The sequence below is a fragment of the Cervus elaphus genome, chromosome 15 (assembly GCF_910594005.1).
Source record: "Cervus elaphus chromosome 15, mCerEla1.1, whole genome shotgun sequence".
In the NCBI taxonomy this organism is placed as follows: domain Eukaryota; kingdom Metazoa; phylum Chordata; class Mammalia; order Artiodactyla; family Cervidae; genus Cervus; species Cervus elaphus.
In genome coordinates, this window is record NC_057829.1 from 80,725,706 (window position 1) to 80,743,945 (window position 18,240).

Below are 18,240 nucleotides of genomic sequence, written 5' to 3' on the forward strand. Positions count from 1 at the left end.
GGGGTGTTTATCCATCCCCCAGCTGCTGCTACAGCCAATAGCAATGCCAGGCTGCCCCTCTTTGACAGAAGTGCCCTCCACCAAGGGAGGCCCCCTTGCCCAGGGAAGTAGTGCACCAGGAAAGACCCACAGCCACCCCCCTCCCCACCAGCTGATGGCTGAGGGTGTGAGGAGCCAGCTCCTTTGCAGTGAGTGTTTCACAGAGCCACGGCCTGACCAGCTCTTTCACTTCCTCATGGCCTTCACTCTCTCCCTTACAGGTGTTTCCAGAAATGCACACATTTATAAACTGCTTTCAGAAGATGTCTGGGACATTACTTCTAGGAAACCTCATCTGAGGCACCACCTATTGTGATCCAGATTTAAATCTTCGCTTTGACCCAGATCACCAGGCTTTCTGATGCCACTGTTACCTTGCTCAGTGGCTCAGCGGTGTTGTGTTGCTGTTGATATTCCATCTTTTAAATAAGCGTCTACCTGTTTTCTTCAACAGCCTTCTCTTCCAACCTTCCAGAAAAAAATTCCATGGGCGTTTTGCTTGACACAGTGTGCCTAATATCATCTACTTTACTAAATATGTTGTTGTGGTTCAGTTTCTAAGTCACGCCCGACTCTTTGCGACCCCATGGACTGCAGCACGCCAGGCTTCTCTGCCCTTCACCATCTCCTGGAGTTTGCTCAAACTCTTGTCCATTAAGTCAGTGATGCCATCCAACCATCTCATCCTCTGTTGCCCGCTTTTCCTCCTGCCTTCAATCTTCCCCAGCATGAGGGTTATTATTAAATGTCTGATTTCACACAACTAAATTACTAAACTCTACCTATAGTACCTGCTCTCTGCTTCCTGCTTCACTCAACCCACATCACCATCCATGGGCACCCAACCCTCCCGCGCCCCTGTGCAGTCAGCAAATGTTGTCAAGTCTCCCCCCCAAAAACTCCCAGCATTCACGCTCTCCCCACAATTCCTACAGCCTTGGTTTAGGGTCTCATCAGTTCCTCCCCAGGATACTGAAATACCCTAGCTGTCCTAGCTTCAGGCCTGTCTCCTAAACCACCATCTCTCGTATGCCATTTCTTAATATATGCTGATGTGTCCTCACTCCCTAGAGACCTAAGCCCAAACACCCTCCCACGTCTCGCTGTCCGTGTGGAGGTGGGTTCCAGCCACCCTCTGCAGCACCATCCTTCTCCAGCTCCGCCGCCACCCTCCCATACAACCCCACTGCTTAATTCCTGTGCTTCCTTCTTCCTGGGATGATCTTGTTTTAGTGGGTCCCCTGGATGAAGTCCCAATCTTAACTTTATGATTTAAACTAAGCATCGCCTTTAATATGCTGTCTAGTCAAAGCTATGGTTTTTCCAGCAGTCATGTATGGATGTGAGAGTTGGACCATAAAGAAAGCTGAGCACCGAAGAATTGATGCTCTTAAACTGTGATGTTGGAGAAGACTCTTGAGAGTCCCTTGGACTGCAAGGAGATCCAACCAGTCCATCCTAAAGGAAATCAGTTCTGAATATTCATCGGAAGGACTGATGCTGAAGCTGGAACTCCAAAACTTTGGCCAACTGATGCGAAGAACTGACTCATTGGAAAAGACCCTGATGCTGGGAAAGATTGAAGGCAGGAGGAGAAGGGGATGACAGAGGATGAGATGGTTGGATGGCATCACCGACTCAATGGACATGAGTTTGAGCAAGCTCTGAGAGTTGGTGATGGAAGGGAAGCCTGGAGTGCTGCAGTCCATGGGGTCACAAAGAGTCGGACATGACTGAGGAACTGATCTGAACTGACTGAAGCATCACCTTTCCCATGGCCTTGACTGATTTTCCAGGTGGCAACTACATTCTCATTTGAGTCTTGCTGAAATGTGACTCTACTTCAGCATTTCCCATACATCATGGGAGATGCTTGAGACCTCTATCTACCATGCACATTACTTGGCAAATATGAGAGGCTTTTTGACCAGCTCTGTCAAAACATCCAAGTACAATGCTTACATCAAGTAACAAGTAGTAGTTTGTGGTATTCAACATCATGTCTTAGCATCACCTGGATACCACACACCAAGGTCACATGTGATGGTCATGGATGTGGCAAACACGGCTAGCTGTTTACTAAATGTATTTATCCTCCATCCAGGGAAACAGTCTACATTTTCCAGCCTCTGATGCAGTTAGGTGAAGTAATGAGGTTCTAGCCAGTACAGAGTGAGCAGAAGTAACCCATTCCCCTTCTAGGCCAGGCCCATAACCTCCTCCGAGTGTTCCTCTGTGGCTTCTTCCCTTCCAGTTGGCTGGGATGGTGACCCTCAGGTTTACTAGGAAGAGAAAGTCAGAGAGCTGCTGTCAACCTGGATCTCTGAATGACTGTAAGAAGTAGAGCCCCCCACTGATAGGGGTGTCCCCCTTTGTCCCATGAGCAGGAAATAGACTTCTACTGTGTTTGAATCATTGTAGTTCAGGGGCATATTTATTGCAGTAGTTAACACTTCCCTACCCTGGGCAGGCACTCTGACATAGCCATTGTAGAATGAAGGACATGTTGATATAGCCTAAGAAAAACTAAGCTTAAAATTATGGAGCATTGTGCAAGACAGCTGCATTCATTCCCAAGTTTCACCTCAGTGGGCCTCACCTCTGAGTGAGGCTACAAAATAAGGTGAAAGTCAGGGTGTCAGTGAGGTGAGTGCTAGTGAATGACTGGAGCCAAGCTGACCAGCAAGGAGACTTCACGTCCTGCAGAGAAAAGAACGTGTGCCCATGTAATTAAAAATTTTACGTCTAGGTTATTTATTACATGTAGGTTATTTCTTGGGCTTCCCTGTGGCTCAGCTGGTAAAGAATCTGCCTGCAATGCAGGAGACCTGGGTTTGATCCCTGGGTTGGGAAGATCCCCTGGAGAAGGCAAAGGCTACCCATTCCAGTATTCTGGCCTGGAGAATTCCATGGACTGTATAGTCCACGGGGTCGCAAGGAGCCAGACACAACTGAGTGACTTTCACTTTTCTTCCAGGTTCTTTCTTGGATTTCCCAGGCAAGAATACTGGAGTGGGTAGCCATTTCCTCCTCCAGGGCATCTTCCCGACCCAGGGATCGAACCAGCGTTTCCCGCCTGTGTCCTGCACCGGCAGGTGGACTCCTCACCACTTGAACCACCTGGGAAGCCCCTTTGTATTAACAGCCTACCTGAAAATCAAGTTGTCCAAAACATGCTTCCTAAACATTTCCCAGCAGACTGTGCACATTCCCTTTTGCATCGGCATGAGTTAGCTTAGGGTCTAACAGGGTAGGTGTTCAGTGACTGTCTCTCAGATATTAAGTAGGGAGGAATTTGAAGCAACGCAAGGCTTCATTGTTTCACTACTCCTTGTGACACTCATAATTACTTCTTCTAGTATCACACAAATGAAAACACTTTTTATTCTGGGCAGTCATAATTGTATACTATCCATCAAAAAATATAATGTTTATAGCTGAGGCATATTCAGTCTGAAGATGATGTATTAACTTCTTGATCAAATGCCAGAACTTACAGATGAATATGAAACAGACATCAATAATTACAGCTTGTACCATAGCTGTTGGTTTCTAAACCTTTCAGTTCAATGAACAAGTAATAACTGGACAGACACGCCTTTCAGGAATTAGAGGCGGGAAGAGATTACCTCATTCCATAGCTGTCACAGGGCAGGTCCCCTGCAGCAATTCAGCAAGAGGCAGCCCATGGGCCCTGGGGAGGGGTGGGCTGGGCCTTCTAGAATGATGCCAGAGAGGAAACAGGAAGGACCCTGGGGCAGGAGCAGCCAGGAGCCAAGGCTTTCCTTGGACACTATACTCTCCCTTCCCTTCAGTCCTTTATTCTGTTTCCTTAAGAAACCTGGTCTGGATATAAAAGGTATGTACTTAACTTTTTTTCTAAATTCCATCCTACTCAGAGAAGTCTTATGCTTTCTTACTTGAATGTAAAAAGGAATTACTAATGCTAATAAAAAGATAATTATCTCTCAGCTAATTCTTGATTTGAAAAGCACATCTAAACACCCAGCATACTGCATGGCATTTAATGGATAGTCCCATCAAAGGCCTGTGGTTGCGTTCCAGGGATCAAGGTCACAAAAGCTAGAGTGGCCAGAAGCTCTCTGATAGTACTGCTGTGTTTGAAGAAATTCTAGCAAAATGAACATACGTCTCTAGAACACTCACGGATTGGAGGAGATGAAGAAAAAATATACTTCATTGAGACACAAAGGCACAGATGGTTTGACTCCTGAGTTTCTCCACGGCATCTTGATCTGCTACACGCTTCCATGTTCTTCACTGGAGTTGAGAATCCTTTCCCCAGCCAATCCTTGTGCTGATCACAGCTACAACACTGAATGAGTGCATGCATGCATGCGTGCGTGCATGCATGCATGTGTCTTTTACAGTGAGTAATGTGGAGGGAGGATAAAATAATAAAGACTAAAGAATGCAACTCTATTTATTTTATCAAATTCTACAGAGCACCCCAACCTCAAAACTGGAAAAACAGGTCTGTCTCAGAATGTTATCAAGTTCAAGAATAAATACATAGATCAATAAAATAATCTTTTGACAGTTCACTGAAATTTACTCTATAAAGATTCCATTTCTTAGCAGTTTAAAAACCTGAAAATCTAGAAAGATGCTCTGATTATTTCATAATAAAAATTAATTCCTTGAACTGCATTGTCCTGGCTTTGACTTAGCCTTTTCAAAGTATTTTTTGTGTGTGTGTGTGATCTATTACCATGATAGAAGGCATTGATGCCACAAATACCAATCTACATTTGGTCTTGGAAAAAGATTTTCGTGCACATATTTTGTCCAAATATTACTATTTGTTTCACTGAAGTCAAGGCAAAGACTTTAGTAGAGTGTAAATTTTAAGCCAATGAATAAACAGTTGGCTTCAAAAAACATTAAATTGACATGCAGAGCATTTGCTGCTCTGCCAGATACTAAAAATAAAGCAACTTCTGCCAACAGGGAAAAACTTGAATTATTTCAGTTGGTTCTGAAGTTAACCAGGTTTCACTAATTTTCCTAAATGGGGCCTGATGTTAAGGTTATTATCTTGTTTCCTCAAACCTTACCTCTGAGGTAAGAGGCCAACTGTGAACAGTTTTTTTAAGGATCAACCTGGTAGTTTTTTACAGTTTAGCAGGACATACCTTTCTAAAAATGTGATATATTTACCCAACAAATGAAAACTTGAACATCTGAAAACTAATATTCATCTTTGAAGAATTAAGTTCAGGGGCTCCCCAGGTGCTCAGTGGTAAAGAATCCATCTGCCAATGAAACAGACGCAGGTTCGATCCTGGGCTAGAAGATCCCACATGCCTCGGAGCACCTAAGCCCGTGGGTCACAACTACTGAGCCTGTGCTTTAGAGCCCCTGCTCCGCGACAAGAGAAGTCACTGCAATGAGAAGCCCGTGGACAGCAACCAGAGTAGCTCCTGCTTGCCAAATAAATAAAAAAATAAAATTATATAAAAAAGAATTAACTTCAAACTGGTCTTATCAGAGTGAAGAATAAGCTAAGTTATTACAATATTTACAAGATAACATTTTAGACAAAAGGCATCAGGGAACTCGGTACATTTTAAAGATGAAGTTTTAAGCTGTTAGCCAAAGTTCGGGTAACATTTTATTCCTGTCCTTGCCCTGTTCCTTCCGTAGCTGTTTCTCTAAAAAAAATAAGCGCATTTAAAATATGGAGTTTGAGATTTATGATCAGTTGCAGAAACCTGTTTAACTACTGATTTACAGTTTGGGCCAAGGTATTTAGGTCTGTCATCAGAACTAATTATAGCAAACCTGAGATTATATATTCAAACTCTCCTTTTGGTGAAAGAAATGAGAATGTTCTGTGGAAAATCAGAAACATCCTGAGGGCTTCCAAAGAGGAATGCACTATCAACTTTACTTCTCAGAACCAGGGCTGCAAAGCTCAAAATTACTATTCTTTAGTAAGGTGTTTTAGCCTGAAGTACTCAAACAGTAAATCATAGTTACATTAATGGCATACCCATGGCCTGAAACATATTAATCTCAGGGAACAATAACTGACATTTACATTACTAATCTAATTCAGGCATTCTGATGGTAGTAAATGCACATGTTAAAGCTTCAGGAACTGAAATTATTACTGATCCAAAGAGAATCCTTATTTCACTGTCACCAGATGGAGAGGACAAATGACTATACTTTTGGGGCAACCTGGGTTTTCTAAGAATAATGTCCCCATTTTAATGCTTTAATGAGGAAAATTCAAATTAAAGCAGATTAAAAATAAAGTGGTCCCAAATGATATGCCAGCAGGGCTAACCGAAGAAAACCAGTGCCTTCCTCTTCCTCAAATCCTCTTCCCCTCCCACTCCTTCTTCTGCTGGACGATCTTGGATTCTTTCACAAGCCAGGCCTCGAGGAGAAAGGGACTTCTGCAACACGGCTCCTCTTATCCAATGAATCCCCTGAGACCTGATTCCACCATAATGCCATCCACTCAGGGAAAACGTCCTCATCCATGTGGGACCTCTGAGTGGAAGGAATGAGTGACTGCTGGCCCCAGGGCAGGTGGAAGAAGGGTTTAGACAGCTGGACCTTGGGTCAGGGGCTCCCAAACCAGACCCTAAAGGTGACCACTATGGCCAGGCCTCAGCATGAGAAGAGATGGGAAATGTGCCCACAGGGGTCATGAAATGTGCTAAGGAAGTAGATAAGCGGGAAAAGGTGAGCAGACAATGCAGGGAGATGACTGACTGTCATGGAGTCATTGGAGCCCCGTACATGAGACTGTTACACTACCTGCCTGCTCAGAGAGAACATTTTTCATCTTTCAGACAAAACCAATGGGTTGTGCAGTGGATATTTCCTCCATGATGAATATTTTTTTGAGAGGAAAATCTCCTATATTCTAAGTTTGCATTCACCTACTAGGAGTTTAAAGTAAGATGTTATAGGTGAAGGCTGTATGATTATATTTATAAAATTCAACAGGGAATATTAAATATTAAAATATAAGATTTTCCAATGTTTGATCTGAGTATCTTTTAATGATGAAGTCCATAAGTAGGGACACAATTTTCTAAAATCTCACTCTCTCTACTATACTGGCTTTTATCACTTAAGTGGAAGCAAGATATGATTTTTGTTCTCTTAAATGGCAACAAGTTGCTCACTTATTCCAGAACAGAAAAAACATTAAATATGTCACCATAAATTAGTAAAATTTGATTACTATTTGTAAGTCTAAAATTAACAAAATACTACTACTATCACCATGATTCATTTCCTATGTTCCTGAATTTATATTTCCAACCTAGAGAAAGTTTGTATCAGATGGCTAGAGAACCTCTGATGAAGGCGCAGGAAGGGAAAAGAACTGATGGAAGAAACCACAATAGGCAGTTAGTTCTTTACCTCTCCTGAGCACCAAGCAGGAGATGCCAAAATAACCCAGGCCTACCAAAAAAAAAAATCACATCATCCAGCTGTGGGCGTGTCCACCAGCTTGAGATAATTTCTCAAAGCCCTTTCTAGTGAGGACTCTGAAACACACCAGTGAACCACTTAGCAGGGCACAAGTCTTCTTTATCCTTATGCAATCACTCAGTCTTTCCCAGAGTAATGGGGAAGAGGAGCGCAAACAATCAAATCATGTTTGTTCTTAGAAGGTTCAAAGTTACAATGTCTTGAGTTATAACTGTCTAGTACCACTGTATCAATTTCTCTAAGAACCATCTCATAATTTAAAGAACGACATGGCTGAGAGAGATATTTAGGAAGACATTTCCAGGCAGAGAACCTGAATTTAAATCATTCTCCAAATACTGTAAGATTCTGTCCTTTTTTAAAATGGTGTTATTTAATCTGAAGGTACAAAGATTAATCAATTGCCTTTATTATGTGACTATGAAATATCAACTCTACTGCCTCCAATAAAGAACAGATAATTACTTTTATAACATTAAGATAAAGTCATCTGTAAACACAGGATCTTTCTTGCACTTATGACTAATCCATTATAAACAAATACCCATCTTAAAAACACAACTCCACAGTAAGTGCAGTTACACTGAGTGCAGATAAGAAAGTACAAGGGGCTCACTGGCTATGCTCCAGCAAATGGATGAAAAGTAAAACTGACTTTATACTGGAGGTCTATACAAATAAATAAATCAAATCCTATTTTTTTCCCCCCTGTATGTATGCTTAGATGACTTGCACAAATAACGGGATGGTCCATTTCACTCACTTCAGTGAGAAGGACTCTTCAGTAAAAGACTGAAAAACGATTTGATAATCAACTCCCAAATTTTATGCTTATTTTTTCCATTTCCATCAATTTTCTGACATAGTTAACATAAGCAGGAAAATCTTTTTCAGTAAATTGAGCAACTGAAGACTCGAGTGAAGCCTCAAAGGTCTTGAAGAACTCTGGCAAGTCACATATATCCCATGTTGCTTTTGGTTTCCCATCTCTTCTTTGCTTCAAATCTAAAATGAAGAACATGAAAATCTCGAATCATTTCTAAATATTTTACTGAAGTAACATGTTTACTAAGGGCCAAAGTAAAATTAAAAAGTTTTCACAGACTCCATCAATTACAAAATAAATATCAAATAGGATGAAGACATGCCTCTATATTTATAATCTGATAAACATTCAGCAAAGATCCAAAGAATAAAATGAATAACAACTATGCACAAACTGGATCCACAAAATGTATCACAGGATTTTTGTAATTGCTTTGAAGTTAGTAGAATCACTAATTTAAAAAAAAAAAAAAAATCTTAAAACTCACCCCCAGGCAAGTTTCTTCTTTTTTCGTGCAACCTGTGAATTTTCAGCCTCCTTTTTGGCTTTCACAAAGTTGTGGCAGGCAATAGCTTTGGCAATTTTTACACCAAGCTAAGAATTACAAAGGAGAAAAAGTGAAAATAAATATTCTAGCTGATACAAGAATTACAGTGATACAGATACTCGAGAATTTGTGGGTAAGAAAGCCAGGTCAACCTTATTTTACACATGCTAAGAATGGAAACTCTTAATGCTTGGGCCTCTGAAACTGCCAAAGTCCCATCACAAATGCAAAGATGCCGTTCCTTCTCTCCTCTCCTCCCTCAGCCCTTCACCCAGCTGGACCAGTCGCCCGGATGGAGCACCTTCCCACACCAAGGCCCCTCGAGGGTCCACCAGGCCTGTGGATGAAGATCTTGAAGCGCTTTACACATTTCAGTAGGACAGACAGGAATTTACCCTGATAAGGCTGACAAAGACATCCAGTGTCTTTGCTTTGGGCTAAAATTAGAGCAACTCGGTATGGGCGCACCCGTTATCTCACACTGATCAGAAGCTCGGATTGGCAGTCATAGATGTGATTAATAAAACACGGGAAAGCTAATTACTACTTGATAAACACACTTTGTGTGATGGGCAATTGCTTTTCACTCACTGACAGAAAAAAAGAATATAAGGGGTGCCAAGAGGCAAACAGGCGGGGCCCCAGGACCACAGCGTTCCCTGCCAGCACCCCCCTTCACACTCCTTCCATCCATCTGCCCCAGTCCTAAAGGCCCCAGCAGAACAAAGCGTCCTCTCAGCCCCAGCCCCCAAGACTCCTCTAACTCAACCCACCACCAACTTCTTTTGGTATTTCTCCCGCCCCTCAGCTTCTACGCCACAGCCTACGGTTCCGACACTGGACTCTCCATGGCCCTCTGGCCGCAGAGCTGTTCCTCAGTGAGTGTGTCCAGGACAGGCACGGGGCTCTTCTGTTTTTAGTGGGCTCCAATTTTAAAAATGCCCGCCTACATGGAAGGCTCAAAAGTATCCGTTAAAACAACAAGGGCTACAAAAATCTCTTCCTGGTGTTTCTTTCCTTTTCTCTGACCACAGCCTACTGCGTTTCAGCAGCCAGCAGACTTGCGGACAAGAGGAAAGGACCCAGAAGCCACTCTCCAGGCAAAGAATTAGAGCCTAAGGTTTGGGGACCTGCTTGCCAACAGTGAGGCACGGCAGGCGGTTAGGGGCTGACAGGTAAGGAGAGAAGCTGACCGAGGAAAGTGAGGTTTGGCTTGCCTGCCATTCCTTTCAGCTCACCTTGGAGAACAGCTTCTTTTAGGATGAAAGAAACAAGCGGTCATCAAGCACTGTCAGGCGTTTACAAACAAGAACAAAAACAGATCCAATTTTTCAGTCCAGGGAAGAATACACATAAAGAAGGTAAGCAGATGCAAGCAATGTGACAGTCAAGCCAGTGTGCTGAAATGGTCGAAACCCAGAGGAAAGCCACTGAAGGAAGGAGGGTGGATTGTCGCTGAGAGCCCACCTGTGACAACAGACCAACTCAGAGTCTTCCTGACACCCAAGCCAACACCAGCACCACTACCGTCATCACCATCTTTTCTCACAAGGAGGACATTCATGCAGCCAATATAACGAGGGCACAGGTGCATTATTTTGCCAGGCACTGTTGTAGGCACTGCAGACACGGCTTTGAACAAGAGGGCTGGGGTGCAGGGAGCTAGGGAGAAGGGGCTGTCAGTTACAGCTGATGGCGTCAACCCCCGCCCTGTTCTCTTGGCTCTCTTTTCACTTTCAGTTCTTCACCACAGAACAGTTCATCTAACTCAACTAAGAAAAGGCTAAGAATCCAAGGGCTGTAGCTTCCTCATCGAAGGAGAAAACGAAGCTCAGAAGAATGCTGTGGCATCATTCATCATGAAGATGGATTTCCTATTGACTAAAATGCCATCCATTTGTCATAAATGTAAAAAAAATCAAGTTAGTGCCTGTTGGGTTAGGCTAGTCAAAACCACAGTATCAGACAAATCTCCAAATCTCACTGGCTGAACTTTTGTTTCTGTTTCACTTCACATCAGCTGTGGACTGGCCAGGCTCTCCATCTGGTGCTGCCAGCATCTCAACACGCGGCTCTCGAGTCTCAGCGGCGGAGAAGAGCTGGCTGGGGGGGCTCACACTGCCTCTTCAGTGCTTTAGTCCAAAAGCGACACACAGCGTTTCTGCTCACAGCCCCCTGGTCAGAGTACAATTCCACCTGGCTAAGGGGTGCTCGGGGACGCGAGGGGAGCAGGAAGTGCCCCGGAGGAACTGCCCACTGTCAGAACACGCAGCTTACCACTTCCGTTTAAGAGGTACGCCGGGTCCCCCCACGTTCATGTAGGACAGTCTCCTTCTCTGTCTCCCACCTCCAAAAGGTAAAACACGGAATTCAGTATTTGTCTGTCTAATTATACTCCTACGTATTAGACAGCAAATACAAAGCTGATATATGATAGCTTTGCTGAGATCACCCCGCCTCAGCTAGTTTATCTTCTATTTAAATTGAGCCTATACTTTTGAGTATGAAACAAAAATGACCTGAACTATACAGCTGCTATGTACCATTAACTGTGAGACAAAATTATTTCCTGAAACTGTCGCAAATTAGGGTGTAGCTTCTATTTTTAGCTTATTGAAACTTCCCAATATGGGTTTTCTGGATTTGGAGTAGACAAACCAAAGACCATCTATCTCAGTATGTCTGGATGCTGACTGTGGTCATTTGATTCACGTGGGACTCCTTGCAGCATAGTCACATATTCTCAGAAGGGAGAATTTCTAGCAACATGAAGGCCAAACCCAGCACAATCAGCATCACAGCAGACTGAGCGTGCACGCACCACGTAAGACAGAATAAACATCTTACAAAGCATTCATGACAATGTAAGAAACACGTGTTTACATGAGAGGGCTCCATCGTTTTGCAGACTAAGTGAACAGCGTAAGCGATCAGGTACATAGGCAATATTCAGACTTGCTTGTAGGAAAGTTTGTATTTTCTAACTGTATTTTGCCTGGGGTTACGTTCAATGAAATGTTCTTTAACTGATAAACATTAAACAAGCCTGGTCTATGTATCTAACTAAAAGGATCTTTTAGCTTGTAAGGATGATGAAAAGTCATATCAACGCCAGGGCCTTTGCATGCTTAAGACGAATGTGTTTTACTTATTCCCAAGGGGAAAAGAAAAAACGGAAATATTTGGAAATCTGAAAGGATCATAAGATCTTCTACAGAAGAGACAGTTGAGAAGAAACGTGTTTTCCCAGGCAAGAAGACTAAGCCAAGCTCCAGAAGATAAAAGAATACTATGCTACATTTCAATATTACAAACAAACAATATAGGTCCCCAAGAATCCCCCTTTTGCTCCTCTAAAAAGAAAAAAGCGTCTTCGGGCCCAATGTAAACATCACAAAACCTTGGTCAATGGTTTTTACATTAAAAACCGGTTTCGGGTCATCAGATAACTAGAGCAACACCATGTGGGAAGGAATTTTTTTCAAGAATAAAAATATATACAGAATTTTTTCTATGTGTCGCCAAAGTATCAGCATTTTCCATATAGAACATCCAATATTTTGCTGCATTTTAATTAAGGTGTCTAAACATTATCACAAAGAACTGCAAATTGGTCAGAGCAAGCGGTAAGGAAAATTAAGCTCTAAAGGCTTTTTATCACCATATTTCAGGAACCAAGGGTGTAAAATGTTCTAATTTGGGATATATTAAAAGCCATAAAAGGTCTTTCAAAAAGATTAATGGTACTTTGCTTGGATTTAAGATAAGGGCTTTAGCTGGTTGGAAAAGCAGGGCCCTGGCTGGACCCTTGAGGCATTCATCTTTACAGCCACTTGGAAGATTTGTAAAAGCGTCTGCATAACCTCAAGCAAATGCACGGCGACATTTTTTTAATTCCTTTCAATTTTACAGGTTGAGCATGTGTAAATCATATTGGGTTGTAAAACAGATATAACGGCACATCGTGTAACATAGTCAAGATTTTTAAAAGACAAACTTGCAAAATAAAGTTAGTTTTCCTTGCTAAACCTTGCCCTGCTAAAGTTTGCTGATATTCATTTGAAGAATCTGATTCAAACAGCTTCATCTAGCATCACTGTAAACTTCTCATCCATTTCATAAAAAATTTTACTCATCTTCAAATTACTAGCTTGTAACAGATTTATGAAGTTTCCCTCCCTTTTGCACACTTTCAAGGCACTTATTTAAAAATACCAATTATCATACTTTAACTTTTTATGGAATAATAGGTCTCTATGAAAAATATTTATGCCATTCTCTTTTGTTCTTTAATTAAATGAAAACAGATGTTTTCTGAAGTAAAGCGGAACCATTACTGGAGTACTTAAAGTGTTAAGGTCTTTAATTTTTATATCAGTTTGGTCGACAATTCCTGATTGTCTTTACTCAAGCTCAACATTAATGTCAAGCAAGTTACCTAGGAGACGAAAGAGATCAAAGAGACAAAAACCCCTCCAATGTCTGATTAATCAAGCCTGCAAACAGCTTATTTCTTTTCGCCTGCATGCAAGTATGAAAATGAGATTCTGGGAGCCGAACATTGTGCAGATTTGTTCATTCTTATCAGAACAAAGCCAGCGGCAGCTTATTTCATGGATCATTGGCACTGTCATCAGCGCTACACAGAACGGGTGACAGCTCCTCATTTTGAGGCTTGAACAAAATTAGCAAAAAGTCGGCACAAATTAGCCTCTCATCTTTTTGGTAATATGACATTATTCATTTACTTTTTATCCAATTTTTAATTTTTTCCTTGTCAGCTATCCCTTTCTAGTGTCTCTTGCATGGCATCATAAATGCCTTCTTAAAAACAAGCAGAGAAATAGCCAAAGTTGAAATAACATGCAAAGTTCAAACAGCAAAGAAGAAAAAGCACTTCCAAGGACCGCTGATGCTTTATTTTTTTCTTTTTAATAACTTTCAAAACTTTGAAAAAATACTGATGAACAGCTCAGAATACCATGAAGTTAAGTTTTATGAAACCGATAGTATATTTCAATAAACCATATGACGTGGCTAATGTGTTTTATTCAAACCACAGGTTAACATGGCAGGTGTTACAGTGAATTCAGGATGTCTCCAGTGGGACTGGTACATTTCCACGGACATACCTGAGATGCCGAAGCTCTGAGGACAGCAAATAAGCTATGCCATATCCAGTCATTTAAATACTGACTTTAAATCAAGTCTTCTTCCCTCTGTTAGAAAGAAGAGCCTAATTTCACTGTCACCTTAAAATGTGCGTGCACAGGTTTCCATGTTTGTGTACTACATGTATCTCTGTTGTGTGCACAACTGCACAAACACCTGTTATTTATTTTAACACCTATAACTTCAAATCAGTTAAAGCCAAATGGTTTTTACTTCAAGGCATAACCCAACAAACCCTGTTTTTAAAATATGATATATTTGTATAGACATATTACATATATTGTATATTTACATGTATAAATATAGATGATTCACGTTGCAATTTATAAAAAAAATGTATTTAGCCCATGATGTGTGAGAAGATATATTTTGACTCATATCCTCAACTCTGATTTCATAATGAAATAGTTTATGTAACACCTGGTTTAATGATGACTATTAAGGCTTCAAATTGTATGTAGATTACAGTATTCCAAAGGGGGGAGAAAAGATGTTACACTGTCGAAATCACTCCTGGATAGAGACATTCATATTCAAGCAACTTATTCCATTCATAAGGGAAAAAAATTAACCATAAGCTGTTAGATGCTTTACACAGTCCCCATCAGAAAGACAGTTTTTCTTTTTTTTTTTTAAAGAACTGTAGTACTGTTTTCAGCAATTTCTTTATCTCTGTTCTTCTAAGTAAGAAAGCTTATTAACAAGCTTTGAACTTAAAATCACATTTACAATAATGTGCCATCAACAGTTTTATAAGCTAATTAGAAAAAGATTAATTAATGACTGACTGCTAATAAAATGGCAATCATGAAGAAAGAAACCAAGGGTGCTAAGCTTCAACTACCACCAATTAAGAGCTAATTACAAACAAATTATATATGTGTTTTGCTGTGGGCTTTAATTTACTAAAATGGTTTTAATTAAAAGAGAAAACATGCTGATTAATTGAACTGCAGAAAAAATCTACAGTATAAACTGTGCTTTGTCTGTCTCTTTAATTAGACTTGTAACATCTGAAATCTTTTTTTAAGGTTTGTTAAAAGCACCATAAACATAATTAAAAGAGAGCATAAGGAACACCATTCTAGGTGATCACCCAATCATACCCCAGAGGTTAAGAGAAAATGTCCTCAGTGCAATGAGATCTAAAAAGCACACCTAAAAGCTTGAGGAAAACCCTTCACTCAGTACCATTTTTATTTTTCTCATATTAAAATGCTCCAACTTCAAGGATGTACACCATTTTTTTATAGGTAAGAACGTATCTTTCAGCTCCACGTAAAGGAATTCAACTAGGCCTTCCCTCGCCTGGACAGGCTGAGCTTATTTTCCATACACTGTGCTACCTGTTCATCTATATGAAACAACAGAACTACTTTTAAGAACTAAGGAGAACAAGGCTTCAAAGAATTAAAATTACCATTGAAAAGCCCCCCGGACTATGTACAGACTACAAAATGACACAAAGAGGAATGTTTAAATTAAAAAACCACTGAGAAATGACCAAAGTTAATGAAAGTGGGTCATTTCTACATGATCCTTAACGGAGGCACACACCCCTCCCTCCCTGGCAGGCAGCTTCCCCAGGTGGCTGATCACTGCCAACCAGCAAGAGCCTGTTCAGTGAGGACGTCTTTTCCCCAGTGTCCTGGATTCCCTCCCAGTGATAATCAGTGAAATATACTGCAAAGAAAATGGTCCTACACTCTGCTGTCTAATGGAAAGACCAAAAGAAAGAAAAAGTAAGGGGTGGGAGGTAGGGTAGTAAAATTTCAAAGAGGGACATAAAATAAATTTTGCCAGACAGTTCAGGCATTAGATGACTTTGAAACAACCTATTCTTCATATACACTCCTGGAATTCACAACAAAGGAAATCTCCTTTCTGTAAAAATAAGATGTTGAAATGGAGATATTTAATTTTAATTTCTTAATATGTACCAGTGGGTACTACTTAATGTATTTGTACTTCGTTTACCCTATCTTCAGTGGTTAGAAACCATAATAATTAAGAAAATAGAACGCACCTCCTGGCCTTCTTAGAGTCACAGGTTCTACTGATAAATTCTGATAACAGCTAATTGGAATATATGTTCAGCTTCATATCTGAACTAATTGCCTTACCTCTGGAATCATGGTTGTTAAGAGAGTTCTAAAAGTAGTCACAAAAACAGGAAGAAAATAATTTTGCCCTCTGGATTAGGGAATCAAGAGTTTAGAACCACAAGACTTCTTCACTATAATATCCATGAACTCAGCTCTTTTTTTTTTTTTTTTGTATGTGATGCAAGCAAACAACTTTCCTAAAATATCAGAGCTCTGGAAACAGCACTGATCAGCAGCAACTTCAAACTCACCAAGTTTGGCAGCATCTCTATCTCAAAACTTGAAACAAATGTTTCAGTTCTGAACTCTGGATATGCAAATGCTCCAGGTACTTTGATAGCTACATCTGTCAAAACTGTTCTATTAGGGGAGATTATTTTGGGGGTAGGGGGGTGAATTATTTTGGGGGGAGGGGGGAATGTCTTATTCCATCAAGACAATGCAGTGTGTATATCGACATGAAATTAATAATCAAAATGAAAGGGTGAATTATAGCCAGAATCCTCTTGAGGAAACTACAGCCCAACAATAAATTGCAATGGAAAAATTCTGAGTGCCAGAACAAGTGCTGTAGCATAGGAAATATTTCTGAGAAATAGGAAATATTTCATAAGAAATGTTTCTTCTTACACGTTAACATAAAATACAAAAACTAACTCCTCAAATGTGTGTATATATACCTCTCCAACAAGAATACCTTAAGATTTTTCTAGGAAATGGCTCTAAAAATAGAACTTCAACAACAAATTAATAATATACCCCAAATTTACACAGTATTTAATGTATTTAGCTAGGAAAGAATACAACTCAATCAATTCAAACATTGGTTTTTTAAAAAGACCATTCCTACCTTGCCCATTTAAATATTAACAAGCTATTACTATTTCAACATTATTAACTTCACCTATGTTTTGGAATCCAAAAATCTAAGTAGCCTATTTAAGAAATTTAATACAGCTAAAATTAAATTTTCAGTTTAATTCATACTGCCAATGAAATATTTATCATTACCTATAAGAAGAATACTATCAAAGTGAGACACGTTTTTTTAATCATTTGTACTTGTGACACCTTGGTTAGATTCTAAATAAATACTGTGCTTAAGAGTACTAAAGGCTAAAGTAATAGGTTGATGCAAAAGATTAGGATATGAAACATTTTATATCATTACTCCAACTGAAGGCTATTGACCTTAGCAAAGATAGTAGCAGATTATAACCAAAATATTTCAGATATGAATATTAATACCTTGAAAATTTTTTTTAATTACTATAAGTTACATAAAATAGTTGTAACATTACAACATGAAGTATGTACTGATGTTTCCAAGGAATTAAGTTTAGTTGGTGCTGTCAAAGATCATCCTGTTTGAATCACTTACAGAAAAGGTAACCTCCAGGGGCATGAGTTATATACAAAGCTCAAACAAAATTCACTGGCAACCTCTCTTCCCCACTCATTTTTGCCCTAACATGGTACAGCTATAATTGAAAGCAATATATTTTCTAGTTAATGTAGGTGTGACTCATTCAATGGTAGAAATTCACTGTCTGCTGCCAAACCAAGTTGGTTTTTATGTACAGCAGGCTAACATGAAGATGCCTAGAGACAAAGTCTGTTTTCAAAATGTGAGGTTCAACTGAAATGCTGCTTACTTTATTAAATCTAGGCTTAGCACTTAATTTTAAATACCTGTTTCTACTGGTTTCTACAAATTGGTATGATCTGGACTGTAACAAAGTGTGTCAGAAAAGATAAGTACCAAAGGATGGCATTTTTGAGGATCACTATCAATAAATGGAATGTTCTTCCAGCTCAGGCCTGAGGTTAAGAAGCTATAAATGTGCTCAAACATGCGTGTGAATGTGCGTGTGTATGTATACATACATAAATAGTAATTTTTTAAGAGCTATTTTTTTTTCAAATTAGAACATTTTCATCAGTATGACACAAACCAAATGTATTTTTCCACTTTTATCTCTCCTCCAAGATTGTTAACAACAAAGAAGGATTTAATCGATAGGATGGACTTTCCCAAAGCAACCACATTACTACCTGGCAAAGTCAAA

At 40.1% G+C, this 18,240-nt stretch overlaps 1 protein-coding gene across 4 annotated transcripts in view; it reads right to left on the reverse strand.

Moving 5' to 3' along the window:
* Positions 1-4,760: 4,760 nt before the first annotated feature.
* FAM204A (family with sequence similarity 204 member A) overlaps positions 4,761-18,240 on the reverse strand; it is a 32,099-nt gene continuing 18,619 nt past the window's right edge. For all 4 annotated transcript variants that reach the window (XM_043925630.1, XM_043925628.1, XM_043925629.1 and 1 more), the window contains 2 exons: positions 8,835-8,941; positions 4,761-8,526 (listed from right to left, as the gene is read on the reverse strand). In XM_043925630.1, the coding sequence (XP_043781565.1) occupies positions 8,475-8,526; positions 8,835-8,941 (159 nt within the window). In that variant the 3' untranslated portion in view covers positions 4,761-8,474. The remainder of the gene's footprint in view (positions 8,527-8,834; positions 8,942-18,240) is intronic.